At 37.4% G+C, this 13,718-nt stretch overlaps 1 protein-coding gene across 1 annotated transcript in view; it reads right to left on the bottom strand.

Annotated features, from left to right (window-relative positions):
• The window catches only part of LOC114053974 (meprin A subunit beta-like), a 57,565-nt gene that overhangs the window by 18,481 nt on the left and 25,366 nt on the right, over window positions 1-13,718 (bottom strand). The window contains 2 exon segments of the mRNA XM_027877089.1: window positions 774-989; window positions 4,798-4,950. Coding sequence (XP_027732890.1) covers window positions 774-989; window positions 4,798-4,950 — 369 coding nt within the window.

The following is a 13,718-nucleotide window of genomic DNA, read 5'->3' as shown; positions in this document are numbered from 1 at the left end:
ATAACATAGTTCCATCCACCCTCCAATTTAAACATTTTACTTTCTAATATTATGCCAGATCACAAGACCTGATGGGATGTCTGAGAATTTTTCTTTCTTTCTTTCTTTTTTTCAGGCAATTGGGGTTAAGTGACTTGCCCAGGGCCACACAGCTAGTAAGTGTCAAGTGTTTGGTCTGAGGTTGGATTTGAACTCAGGTCCTCCTCACTTCAGGACTGGTGCTCTATCCACTGCGACACCTAGCTTCCCCCTAAGAATTTTTCAGTAACTGATGCCGTAACTCCCTCCCCAGACAACTTTCCTAGGATTATAGAGCAAGACAGGCAGCCGTATTCTGGGATCAAGTTTTAGCCCTGTGCTACTCATAAGAATATGAGAACTACTACTGATAATAGCTAGAAATTATGTAATGATTTAAGATTTGTAAAGCACTTTGCAAAAATCTCATTTGATCCTCATAGCAATCCTGCGAGAAAGGTGTTATTATTCTTCCCATTTTAGAAAAAAAGAAAACTAAAGCATACAGAGGTTAAATTACTCGTCCACAGTCACATAGGAAAGACAAAATAAAAACAGAAAGTCTTGGACCAGATGTATGCTGGGGTCCCCTCCAGCTAAAAATCCCATGCACATCACAAACCATAAGAAGACCAAAGGCTAAGCATTATAAAGACAAAAGGCCTCTGACAAGTTCTATGAAGGCAAGCAAAGAGATATAGAAGTTTTCAGCCCAATGTGAACCTTAATTCATTCCCCAGGATGAAATATCATACCTTTCACTTCATCCACCAGAGTAAGAGAGCCATTACCATTTTCTGAGGTATACTCCCTGATGTAGATCTTGAGCTGGTCATCTTTGTTACCACTATTGTAGTGACAGAACTGCAAGCACTGAAACTTTCTCTTGGGGTAAAATACTCGGCTTTGCAGGATTGCCTTTTCCCCAACTTTCACAGAGCTGCTGTTGAAGTACATAAAGAAACCACAGCCTGGGAGAGGACAAAGAAGAGACTTGAGACTTGAAGATCTTGGTTCCAGAAGGGAAATTTCACAGATTAGTGTTCTTAGTATTAATATATGAAACCATGATAAGCTTATGATGTGTGTGTGTGTGTGTGTGTGTGTGTGTGTGTGTGTGTGTGTGTGTACTATAACCTAAGCTACAGTCAGGACTTGAAAAATTAGCTCACTGAGTCAATGCTAAGTGAAATATTAGTTGGCCACATACATCTAAAGAAAAAAAAAAAACACATTTACAATAGTGAATCAATCTGGTTTTTCATGGTTCCAAGCCTAACCACATTTGGCAAAAGGAGAAAATGAGGCATGGGAAAAATGAAACAACCAAACACCATTATGTCATTTCAAACCCCGTTAAGGCAGCCAGGTAGAATGGAGCAGGTTCAGGGGTATGCTGGTAAATATTTAACAACTGGATTTCTTGGGAGGGGTCTATCTGTATGCATGACAGATTTTTATGTTTAATCTACATTATCATTTTCTCCATCACTTTTAACAATCACATTCAACACAATCATTACATTCAAAAACAACAAAAAATTAGGTATTGATTTGCATATTTGGTGATTTCTGAAGCATGAACATCTACACTAAAAATTTGGCTCCAAGTTGAAAATCCTTCCAAATCTGCACACATTCACTCCCACTCCTACCACAGCAAGAACACAGGTGCTCTATGGAATGTGCCCCTAAGAACACACCCATCAGGAATAGGAGAAAGGAAGAAGGGAGACCAAATGAGAAGAGGGGCTCATTAGAACAATTAACGCGTAGTTTCCACAACTGCATATACTAGGGTTAATTCAAGCCTCTCAGGAAATCTAAATGCACCGCTGTTCTGAGGATTACAGAAATAGTGATGGTGAAGAAAATAAGGCCCTTTGATAGCCTGCCCCAATTGGCAATCTTCCTGAATTCTTGTGTCTTACTAGCCAATGAGGAAAATAATAATAGCTAACATTTATATCGTGCTTTCTGTGATCTGTGCACTGAGCCAAGAATTTTACAGCTCTCTGACTTGGTCCTCACAGCAACCCTGGGAGGCAGGTGCTATCATCATCTTTATTTTACAAATGAGCAATGTGAGGGGTTTTTTTTGTTTTGTTTTTTGTTGTTTGTTTTGTTGTTGTTGTTGTTTTGTTTTTTTTTTGTTTGTTTGTTTTTGAAGTAACTTGCCTAGTGCCACACAGATAGTAAGCAACTGAGGCCAGATTTGAACTGAGGTCTTGCTATCCACCACCCCACCTGGTTTAGGTAACTATGTATTTGAATTATTAAGAAAAGAGGGCACCAAAAAACATCAAGAGGCAAAGTTGAAAGGTACCTCACATGCCATCTAGTCTGGCCTCTTCATTTTACACATGAGGAAAATTAGGCACAGTAGGGTTAAGTGATTTCCAAAGACAAAGACAGAATTTGAACCTACGTCCTTTGATTTCAGGTAGGACGTGTCCCAAATACACTATGCCGCCTCCCTTGAGTTCCATCCTTAGGTGCCAATGGAGAAATGTAGCAGATGAAGGATGTGGGGCCTTTAGGAATCATTGCTCCATGCTCAGTGAAATGCCTGCCTCAGTTTCCCTAGTGGATAATCCAGTCCAGACAGTTCAAATTTCATGAATTGTTTCACTTTTCTGAGCCTCAACTTTCTCATTTGTCAAAATCCTCAGATTTATAAAAGTATAAAATTTAGATTAGATGCTCTCAAAGTTCCTTACTGCTCTAATATTCTATCACTATAATTCTTTTTACTCAACTTTCTGAGTAAAATTTGCCTCAGGAAGATCATGGGGCTGGTCAGAGTGGGTTATTTGCTTCTTAACTAGGTACTTATGGGTTTCTTCATTGATTTTTGTTTAGCAGCCCCTATGTTCAAAGTGAACACTGAGACAAATAAAATATGGTCCTTGTCCTCTAGGAGTTCACATTTGATGAGAAAGACAATATGTTTGTAGAAAGAACAAAATATCCTAACAAATTATCTGGTTATAAGTAATAACTCTCAAGCTCAAGGAAAAGAATAAAAATTAATTCAGATACCTATTTCTGTCTGCCCTCTTCTTCCTTAACCTTCCTGTTTCCCCATCCCCTGAACACAAGAGCAATCTTACCTTTCACTTATCATATTTTCCCTCACCTACCCAAAAATCATTCCATGACAAAATTAAGAAAGGGAGTTCCCAAGGCCTATTTCGTTAGACTCCAATGGAAAGACTTATATTGGAAAGAACATTGTCTCAATAACCAGAGGACACAGATTCAAATTCCTCTTTTGACACTGCCCCTGTTAACCTTCAGTAAATCACTTATCTCCCCTGCACCACAATTTACTCAACTGTACAATGAAGGGGTTGAATAAGATGGCATCTCAGATCCCTTCCAGTTCTAAACCTCTAAGTCTAGGATTCTGTCTCTCTTAGTGTCCTGACCTGACCATTCAAACTAGTGTAACAGCTCTAAGTTTTAGTATCTGGTTTTACATGTTTGTTGCTAGCAATGTGGTGTTTTAAGATCACTTTAGCCCAAACCAAACTGCAAAGGAAGTGTGTAGCAGTTAGAATAAATGAGATGTCGTCTGCAAAGGTTTTTCCCTTGCTTGGATCACCTGAGAAGTGCAGAATTTTCAAGGAAGAAAAATTATACAGGAGGGAGAGAGAGAGAGAGGGGGAGGGAGAGAGAGAGAGAGAGAGAGAGAGAGAGAGAGAGTCTCTTCTTCTGGCTCTAAAGAGTCTAGTGAGGTGCCCTGTGGAACTGTAAAGAGCAGTATAAAAATTCTCTCTGCCACCCATCCATTCTCAGATACTCCCTTCAAACTGGGACATTGCTTGATGCAGATTGCCAACCTAAGTAGGCAGGCAGACAACTAACTACAAGATCTGATTCGTCCTGAATATAAAGAGGGCTTGAGACCTTGTCTCCTTCCCTTTCTCCTACCTTGTCCCTTCTTTCCCACTCACCTATTATGAGTGGAATTCCTGGGGAACAGAAAGAATCCACAGCCACCTACACCTTTCTAAATTCCTGCCTGCATGCACACACACACATACACACACACACACACACACACACACACACACATACATACACACACACACACACACACACATTTAAGCCATCTCTCCTCAAGTTGGAAGCTTAGCATCTGAACTGCACACCAAAAATCTAGAGCTAAAAATCCACCCTCCATGGGAAACTGAGAATTGAGGAGGTTAAGAGACATATTGGAAATAAAATCCCAAGTGGGATTCAAACCCAGAGCTCTACTAAGCCAGAATCACTGTTCTTTCTACCTCACTACTAGCCAATCTCAATTGCACTTGCAGGAAGGTAAGGGAGAAGACTTTAATCATTTTAATTTGCTGCAGTAACAAGTCAAATTCCAAAATTGCTCTTAATATGAATTTAAAACTTGATAATAAGTCTGATAAGACTCATAGAGCTTAGAAATAAGACTCTATTCTGTCTTTAGACATCATTTAGCTTCTTCCATTAGGGCACCAGCCTGGTGTAGGAGATAAACTTCCTAGACTGGAAATCGAGAAGATCTGGGTTCCCATCAAGCCTCTGGCACTGGCTACCTGTGTGACCCTGGACATGCCACTTAAACTCTGTGAATATTGATTTCCTCATCTGTAAAATGAAGAGGTTAGACTAGATGCCCTCTAAAGTCCCTAGCAGCTCTAAATCTATAATCCTAGGGCATAACTAAGCTAAAGATAAATGCTAAGAGGTCTGCTGAAGAAAGCAAACTATGTAAGAGCCAACTTTGGTTGTTACGTTTGCACTTATCCAGATTTGATTGATCAGTGTCAGGCCCACCAGGCACCTGAGAAACCCTTTGCCAGTCACCATTATCTTCTGAGCCTTGAATCATGCCGCAGATATTTTCCAGTTCAAAATCACATGAATCCATAAAGGTTATGGAAGAAGCTACAGAACGCAAAAATCATTGAATGATTCTCTAGTCAGGAGGTAACCTGTTTTTCGTTCAACGAATAATTCATTTGAGTAATAAGGAAGGCATTGAGTGGGAAATGGAAATCAGCAAGTCTTGGGCAGTAAGTTGAGTGCCCTGAGGAGCTCTGATAATGCCAGCTCACATAACCAACATAGAAAGTAAAGGTTGGAAAAGCTGCCCTAACTTGGAAATGGTAAGGGATAGTCAATGCCTACTTCTTTCTATCTTCCTCAAATTATTGAGCTGGCTAATCAATAGTCCAGCTTCTTCCATCTCTCCTCCTTAGGAATTTGTACATCTCATTGTCCTCCAGGTACTATCTGAAAACAGTTTTTGATATGTCAAATATACCTATTTCTGGTTCTGTAGCAGTCCTTCTGAAACTTGTTTGGAAGATAAACTCTAATAACAAATTGACATTTCCAAGGGCAATTCTAAATCCATATCGCACAAAGGATCAGATATATTTCCAGATCAGGAAGAAGACCTATTTAGAAGAAGAATGCCATTGAGCCCTCCTTGTAGCCACATAGTGTTTAAAGGAGTCAATGTGGTATAGTGGCTAGAGGGCAGGTTTGGAAATCAGAAGTATCAATGGTCAAGTCCAATTCTGACCCATAAGGCTTGTGTTAGTTAGTCAGTCATTCAACCAACATTGATTGCTATAAAGCACCTCCTACATGCCAGATACTGTGCTAAGCACTAAGGACATGAAGAAAGGGGGAAAAAACATTTCCTGATCTCAAGTCTAATGGGAGTTACTCTAGACAAATCATTTAGTCTCTCAGCACCCTAAGGCACCACTCTAAGAATATAAATTATAAAGCAGGCATCAAGCTACCTTGATAGGGAGAATCTTCTCACCAGGAGGGGCCAATTAAATCTCATTCCAATAATCATGATCTAATAATAGCTCATAGTTATGTGGTGATTTATAGTTTACACAGCCTTCCTCATAATAAATCTCTGACGAGACTAGTAAAAATAGTACTTCTATTATATAGGGGAAGAACTGGGGCAATTGGCTTGCCCAAAGTGACATGGCTGATAAATGCAGAGCCATGACCTGGCTCTTGGTTTTCTGACTTCAAACCCACTGCTCCAAACTTCCTACCTACAACACTATGTTGCAACAATAAAGATTTAATTCTAATTTTCATTATGGTGAAGGAAGGAAGGAAAGAAGGAAGGAAGGAAGGAAGGAAGGAAGGAAGGAAGGAAGGAAGGAAGGAAGGAAGGAAGGAAGGAAAGAAGGAAAGAAGGAAGAAAAGGAAAGAGGGAAGAAAAGAAAGAAACAAAGAAAAACTAATCATAACTATTATGGTGAAAAGGAAGTTCAAAACAGAAACTCTGAAGACATTAATATGAAAACATCTGCAATCAAATTCTGAAAGAGAATTCCGATTGGACACAAACCTAACAAGAATTGCTATAGGAGCTGAAGAAATATTTTTAAGAGGAGTAAAAAAATACTTTTAGAAGCAAATAAGAGGAAGGCAGAGAAAAGGCAGGGACTTGCCTAAGCTCTCCAAAATTCCTCTCCAAGCAACTTTAAAATAACACCCCAAAACAAATTCTGAAGCAGCAGAACACACAAAAGGATAATGTGAAGCAATTTTCCAGCCCAAGACAACCTAGAAGTTGGAAGGAAAGGTCTGTCACACCTAGGTGAAACTGGAGTGCAATCCATTATAGGCAATGCCCCAGCAAGACAATAGCAGGCTGCACCTCAGCAAGCCAGCACCAGGCCTTGGGGGCAACTGAATTGGCAGTAGAGGTTTCTGGAGTTCTCAGCCTACAGATAATAAGGGGGTCAGGTAACTAGTCAAAAATAGATTATAGGGGTCCTTTTGCTGACACTAGTTGCAGGACTCTCTTACATTAACCATCTGAATAGCTAGGTCACAGTCCTGCATCACAGTCCTAGAGTGAGAAGGGGTACCAGCATACGAGATCTTACAACTGGAGTGCAGTGGGGACCCTGGTCACAGTTCCAGGGTGGAAAATATTGATTGAGGTTGCTCACAGACCAGAGCACAGACCAGGAGAGCAGTGACCTCATCTCTCCTTAGATCATACCACCTTGGAGAACTGAAAACTTACAGACCCCCACAATTAGTTCTGAAAACAGCAGTACACAAAACCTGAAGCTTGGGACAGTGCCTTTCTACCTCAGGAGCAGGGTCCAACTTTAACATAAAGCTAAAAGTCAAGAAATAAACTGGAAGAATGAGCAAACAACACAAAATATATATATAACCATAGAAAATTACTATAGTGATAAGAAAGATCAAAACACAAACTCAGACGAAGATAACAAACTCAAAACTGCTATATCCAAAGCCTCAAAGAAAAATCTGAATTGAACTTAGGACCAAAAAGAATTGCTGAAAAAGCTGAAAAGGATTTTTAAAATCAAATAAAAATAGTAGAAGAAAAATGGGAGGGAAATGAGAATGATGAAAGAAAAAAATTAAAAAGAGTCAACAGGTGCAGCTAGGTGGTGCAGTGGATAGAGCTCCAGCCTTGGAGTCAGGAGGACCTGAGTCCAAATCCGGCCTCAGACACTTGACATTTACTAGCTGTGTGATCCTGGACAAGTCACTTAACCCTGATTGCCTCACCAAAAAAAAGGAAAGAAGAAAGAAAAAGAAAGAAAGAAAGGAAAAAAAAGAGTCAACAGCTTGGTTTGAGAACTTAAAAAACAGAATTGGCAGGGGAGCTAGGTGGTATAGTGGATAAAGCACCAGCTCTGAAGTCAGGAGTACCTGAGTTCAAATCTGGCCTAAGACATTACTAGCTGTTTGACTCTAGAGAAGTCACTTAACCTCAATTGCCTTCCCCACCCCATAAAAAAGCAGAATTGACCAAATGGAAAAAGATGTACAAATATTGACTGAAGAAAAGAAATCTTTTAAAACTGGAATGGGGCAAATGGAGAAGAAGGTACAAATGCTCACTGAAGAAAATAATTCCTTAAAAATTGGGCAAGTGGAAGTTAATGATTCCATAAGACATCAAAAAACAATGAAACAAACTCAAAAGAAAGGAGAAATAGAAGAAAATATGAGATATTTTATTGGAAAAACAATTGTCCTAGAAAATAGATCTAGATAAGATCAGTTTTATTGGGCTACCTGAAAGCTAAGATCAAAAAAAATCACCCAGATATCATCTTTCAAGAAATTATAATGGAAAACTGCCCTGATATTCTAAAACAGAGGATAATATATAGACATTGAAAGAATCCACTAATTACCTCCTGAGAGAGAACTAAAAATGAAAACTCCCAGGAATATTATAGCCAAAGTCCAGAATTCTCAGGTCAAGGAGAAAATATTGCAAGCAGCCAGAAAGAAATAATTCAAATATCATGGAGCTACAATCAGAATAACACAATATTTAGCAGCTTCAACATTAAAGGATTGCAGGATTTGGAATATGATATTCCAGAGAGTAAAGAAGCTAGGATTACAACCAAGAATCACCCGCTGAGCAAAACTGAGTATACTATTTCAGGGGAAAAGATGGATATTCAGTGAAATAGAGGGCTCTCAAGCATTCCTGATGAAAAGAGTAGAACCAAAGAGAAAATGTTACTTTCAAATACAAGACTCAAGAAAAGAATAAAAAGGTAAATAGGAAAGAGAAATCACAAGAGATTTAATAAGGTTAAACCATTAACATTCCTACATGGGAACTTCCTCATTATTAGGGCAGATAGAAGGAGTGTAGGTAGACAGTGTGAGTTGAATATGATGGGATGACATCTAAAAAAATAAAATTAAAGAGTGAGAAAGAGGAATGCACTGGGAACAAAGGGAAAGGAAGAGGGAGAATGTGGTAAATCATCTCACATAAAAGAGATGTGAAAGAGCTTTTATAGTAGAGGGGAAGATGGGAGACATAGGGGAAGTGCTTGAACCTTCCTTTCATTGGAATTGACTCAAAGAGGGAATAACATACACGCACAGTTGGGTAGGGAATCTGTCTTACCCTAAATGAAAGTAGGAGGGGAAAAGAATAGAAGAAGGGAGGATGATAGAAGGGAGGGTGGATTGGGGAAGGCTATAGTCAAAAGCAAAACTCTTTTGAGAAGGATAGAGTGAAAAAAGAGAGAGTGTAGAATAAACAGGGGAAACAGAATGGAGATAAAAACATGATTAGTAATCATAACTGTATGCTGAAAAAATTAGAGCAATTTTCTCTGACAAAGGCTGTAATTCTCAAATATATAGAGAACTCAGTCAAATTTATAAAAATGAGGGCCATTCACCAATTGATAAATGGTCAACACATATGAACAGGTAGTTTTCAGATGAAGTAATCAATGCTATCTATAGACATATGAAAAAACTATTGATCAGAGAAATGCAGATTTAAACAATTCAGAGTTACCACCCCAAATATATCAGATTGGCTAATATGATAGAAAAGGAAAATGACAAATGTTGTAGGAGATGTGGGAAAATTGACATACTATGCACCATTAATGGGGTTGTAAACTGATTCAACCATTCTGGAGAACAATTTGGAACAATGCCCAAAGGCTATAAAACAATGCATGCCTTTTGACCCAGAATTATCACTACTAGGTCTATATCCTAAAGAGATTTTAAAAAATGGAAAAGGACCTATATGGACAAAATATTTATAGTAGCTCTTTTTGTGGTGACAAAGAATTAGAAATTGAGGTAATGTCCATCAATTAGGGAATGGTTGAACAAGTGATGGTATATGATTGTGATGGAATACTATTGTGGTATAGGAAATCATGAGCAGGATATTTTCAGAAGAACCTGGAAAGTCTTATATGAACTCATGTAACATGAAGTGAACAGAATCAGAAGAACATTGTATGTAGTAACAGCAATATTATACAAAGATCAACTCTGAATGACTTAGCTATTATGATCAAGACAATCATCCAAGACAATTCCTAGGACTTATGATGAAAAATATTCTTCATCTCCATAGAGAGAACCGATGAATTCTGAATACAGATTGAAGCATACTTTTCAACTTTATTTTTCATATTTTATTTTTTGTCTGTGTTTTCTTTTGCAAGATGGCGAATATGGAAATGTGTTTTGCAGGACTTCACATGTATAATTGATATCAAATTGCTTGCCTTGTCAAGGAAGAGAGGGCAAGGAAGAGGAAAAAAATTTGGAACTTAAAATTCTTAAATATGAATGTTTTTACCTGTAATTGGGAAATATTTAATAAAACATATTTTGGAAAAAATAACCTCTTCAACAAAACTAAGTATAATACTTATATTATGGGGAAAGTGGGCATTTAATGAAATTGAGAACTTCCAGGTATTCTTGATGAAAATACCAGAGTTGAATAGAATGTTTGACATTCAAACACAAGACTCAAGAGGGATGCAAAAAAAATGTAAATGAGTGAGAAATCATGAGAAAATTAATAAACAAACTATTTATATTCCAAAATGGGAAGATGATGCCTGTAACCCCCAAGAACTCTATGATCATTAGGCAGTTAGAAAGGCATCTACTTGGACAAAAGGCATGGGTTTAAGTCTTTGGTTTGGGGATGATCTAAAAAAAAATGGAAGGTTTTGAAAGGGATGTATTGAGAGAAGCGGAAAAAGAGAAGAATGAGGGAATTTATCTCCCATAAAAGATGTGTTTAAGGAAGAGTTTTTACAATGGAGAGCGAAAAGCAGGAGAAAGAACCTGGCAACACTTGAACCTCACTTTCATCTGAACTTGTTAAAAGAAAAAGAATACATATACATATATGTAACATATATAATATACATACATTCGCATCTATTGTGAATATATTCACACAGAAAGTCAGTAGGGTGTAGAAATCCACATTACCCAACGGGGAAATAGAAGGGAAAAGAGATAAGAGAAAATGGTGTTGGGGGAGAGTAGGGTTAAAAGAGAGAAGAAGAAGAAGATAATGATGATGATGATGAAGAAAATAGGATAGAAGGAAATGCACACTTAGTACTCATAACTGTGAATGTGAATGGAATAGACTGACCCATAAAATGGAAGCAAAAAGCACAATGAATTAGAAACCTGAATCCAACTGTAGGTTATTTACAATAAACTTACTTGAAACAGAAAGACACATACAAAATTAATATAAGGAGTTGTAGCAGAATTCATTATGCTTTAGCTGAAGCAAAAAAAGACAAGTTACCACTCATGATTTCAGACTAAAAAAAGCAAAAAGAGACCAAATTAAAAGACATAATCAAGAAAACTACATTTTGCTAAAAGATACCATAGACAATGAAGTAATATAAATACAAAACATACATCCACCAAATGGCATAGCATCCAAGTTCTTGAAGGAAAAGGTAAGAGTTATAGGAGGAAGTAGAGAGTAAAATATAGTAGTGGGAAACCTCAACTTTCCCCTCTTAGAACTAGATAAATCAGAGTGAATATAAATAGTAATTGTTTCTCTTTTGGCCAGAAGACAGAGGGTCTTCCCCTCCCAGTTTGATTTTTTTTTTATTAAAGGGACTGTCCCTTGGCTCACTTTTTAAACAGCCCTAATCACTAAATGGGTGTTGCCTCAGTCAAAGTGAGAACTCAGAAAGACTTTAGCTTAAAAAGGCTGAGGTCTCCCACTGTATCCTGAACCATCTCCAGTTATTCTGATCTATATCTGGTCACTGGACCCAGTTGGCTCCGAAGGAGAACGTGAGGCTGGTGATTTTGCACCAGGTGGTACAAAGGGAGAGGAGGGAGAGTCCTTCCTCACTTAAAGCCAATTCACCAGCAGGTCATGGTATTATCTTCCTGATGTCATGGTTCTCTTTGAGAACAAAAGACAAACCACGCAAATAAGAAGGAAGTTAAGGAGATTAATAGAATTTTAGAAAAGATAGATATGATGGATCTCTCAATAATGTTGAGTGGGAATAAAAAGGAGTGTACATTTTTCTCAGTTGTTCATAGCACCTCCACAAAAGTTGACTGTGTATTAAGGCATAAAAGCCTCACAAATAAATGCTGAAAAGCAAAAATATATATGCACACTTTGCAGATCGCAATGCAATAAAAATTACATTGAATGAAGGACTTTAGAAGCATAGATTAGAACATAAAGTTCTTGAGGGTAGAGTCATTTTCACTTAACAAAGACACATTTAAACAATAGGAAAATTATTAACTGCTCATGGGTAGGCTGAAGAAATATAACAAAAATTATAATTCTACCCAAATCGATTTACTTATTCAAAAACATACCACTCAAACTACCAAAAAATAATTTTATAGATCCAGAAAAAATAATAACAAAATTCATCTGGAAGAACAAAAGGTCAAGAATATAAAAAGAATCAGTGGTAAAAAAATGTGAAGGAAGGCAGCTTAGCAGTACTAGATCTCAAAATATATTTACAAAGCAGTAATCATCGAAACAATCTTGTACTGGCTAAAAAAATAGAGTAGTTAATCAGTGGAACATATTAGGTACATAATATACACAGGTAAATGAACAAAGATCCAAGTTTTGGGAGCCAGAATTCACTATTTGACAAAAACTGCCAGGAAAACTGGAAAACAGTCTGGCAGAAACTAGGCATAGAAAACCATCTCACTCCATACATGAGTCATACATGAGGTCAAATTTGACACATGATTTAAATATAAAGAGGGATATCACAAGCAAAGAAGGAGAGAGTGGAAAAAATTAACTGTCAGATCTATGAATAAGGAAATTGAGGAAAGAGTTTATGACCAAACAAGTGATAGAGAGGATCATGGGAGGTAAAATGGATCATTGCAACTGTAAGAAGTTAACAGATTTTAGCAAAACAAAATAAATTCATCCAAAATTAGGATGAAATTATAGGAAACATAAAAAAATTTTACAGCAAGCTTATTGGATAAAGGTCTTATTCCTCAAATATGGAGTGAATTGAGATAAATTTATAAAAATAGGAGCCATTCCCCAATTGATAAATAATCAAAGATATGAATAGGCCTTTTTCAGAAGGAGATATCAAAGCTATCAATACTAATATTAAAAACGCTCTAAATCACCAATAATTATAGACATACACAGCAAAACAACTCTGAGATATTGTTTCATAGCAATCAGATTGACTAACATGATAAAAAATGAAAATGACAAATTCTGAAGGGAATGTGGAAAAGATATGTCCACCAATGTACCGCTGGGATTGTGAACTGGACCAAATATTCTGGAGAACAGTTTGGAGCTAAACCCAAAGGACTTTAAACTGTGTATACTTTTTGTGTTGTTTTTTTTTGGGGTGTTTTTTTAGTCAATTGGAGTTAAGTGACTTGCCCAGGGTCACACAGCTAGTAAGTGTCAAGTGTTTGGTCTGAGGCTGGATTTGAACGCAGGTCCTCCTGACTTCAGGGCTGGTGCTCTATTCACTGCACCTCCTAGCTGCCCCAAACTGTGTATACTTTTTGACCCAAAAATATCACTACCAGGACTGCATCCCAAAGAGATCAAGAAAAAAGAAAAGAATCTTTATGTACAAAAATACCGATAGCAGCCCTTTTTGTGGTGGCAAAAAAAATGGGTATATGATTGTGATGGAATACTATTGTACTCTAAGAAATGATAAAAAAAAGATAGTTTAAAAAAACACCTGGAAAGACATATATGAACTGATGCATAATAATAAAGTGAGCAGAACCAGGAAATTGCTGTATACAGTAAGTTATATTATGATGATAATTAACTGTTAAAGACTCAATTATTCTGA

Source organism: Vombatus ursinus, unplaced genomic scaffold (assembly GCF_900497805.2).
Source record: "Vombatus ursinus unplaced genomic scaffold, bare-nosed wombat genome assembly UNPS02014812.1, whole genome shotgun sequence".
Lineage (NCBI taxonomy): Eukaryota > Metazoa > Chordata > Mammalia > Diprotodontia > Vombatidae > Vombatus > Vombatus ursinus.
Note: the sequence above shows the minus strand (reverse complement) of the source record. Positions and strands in the feature narration are given on the sequence as shown.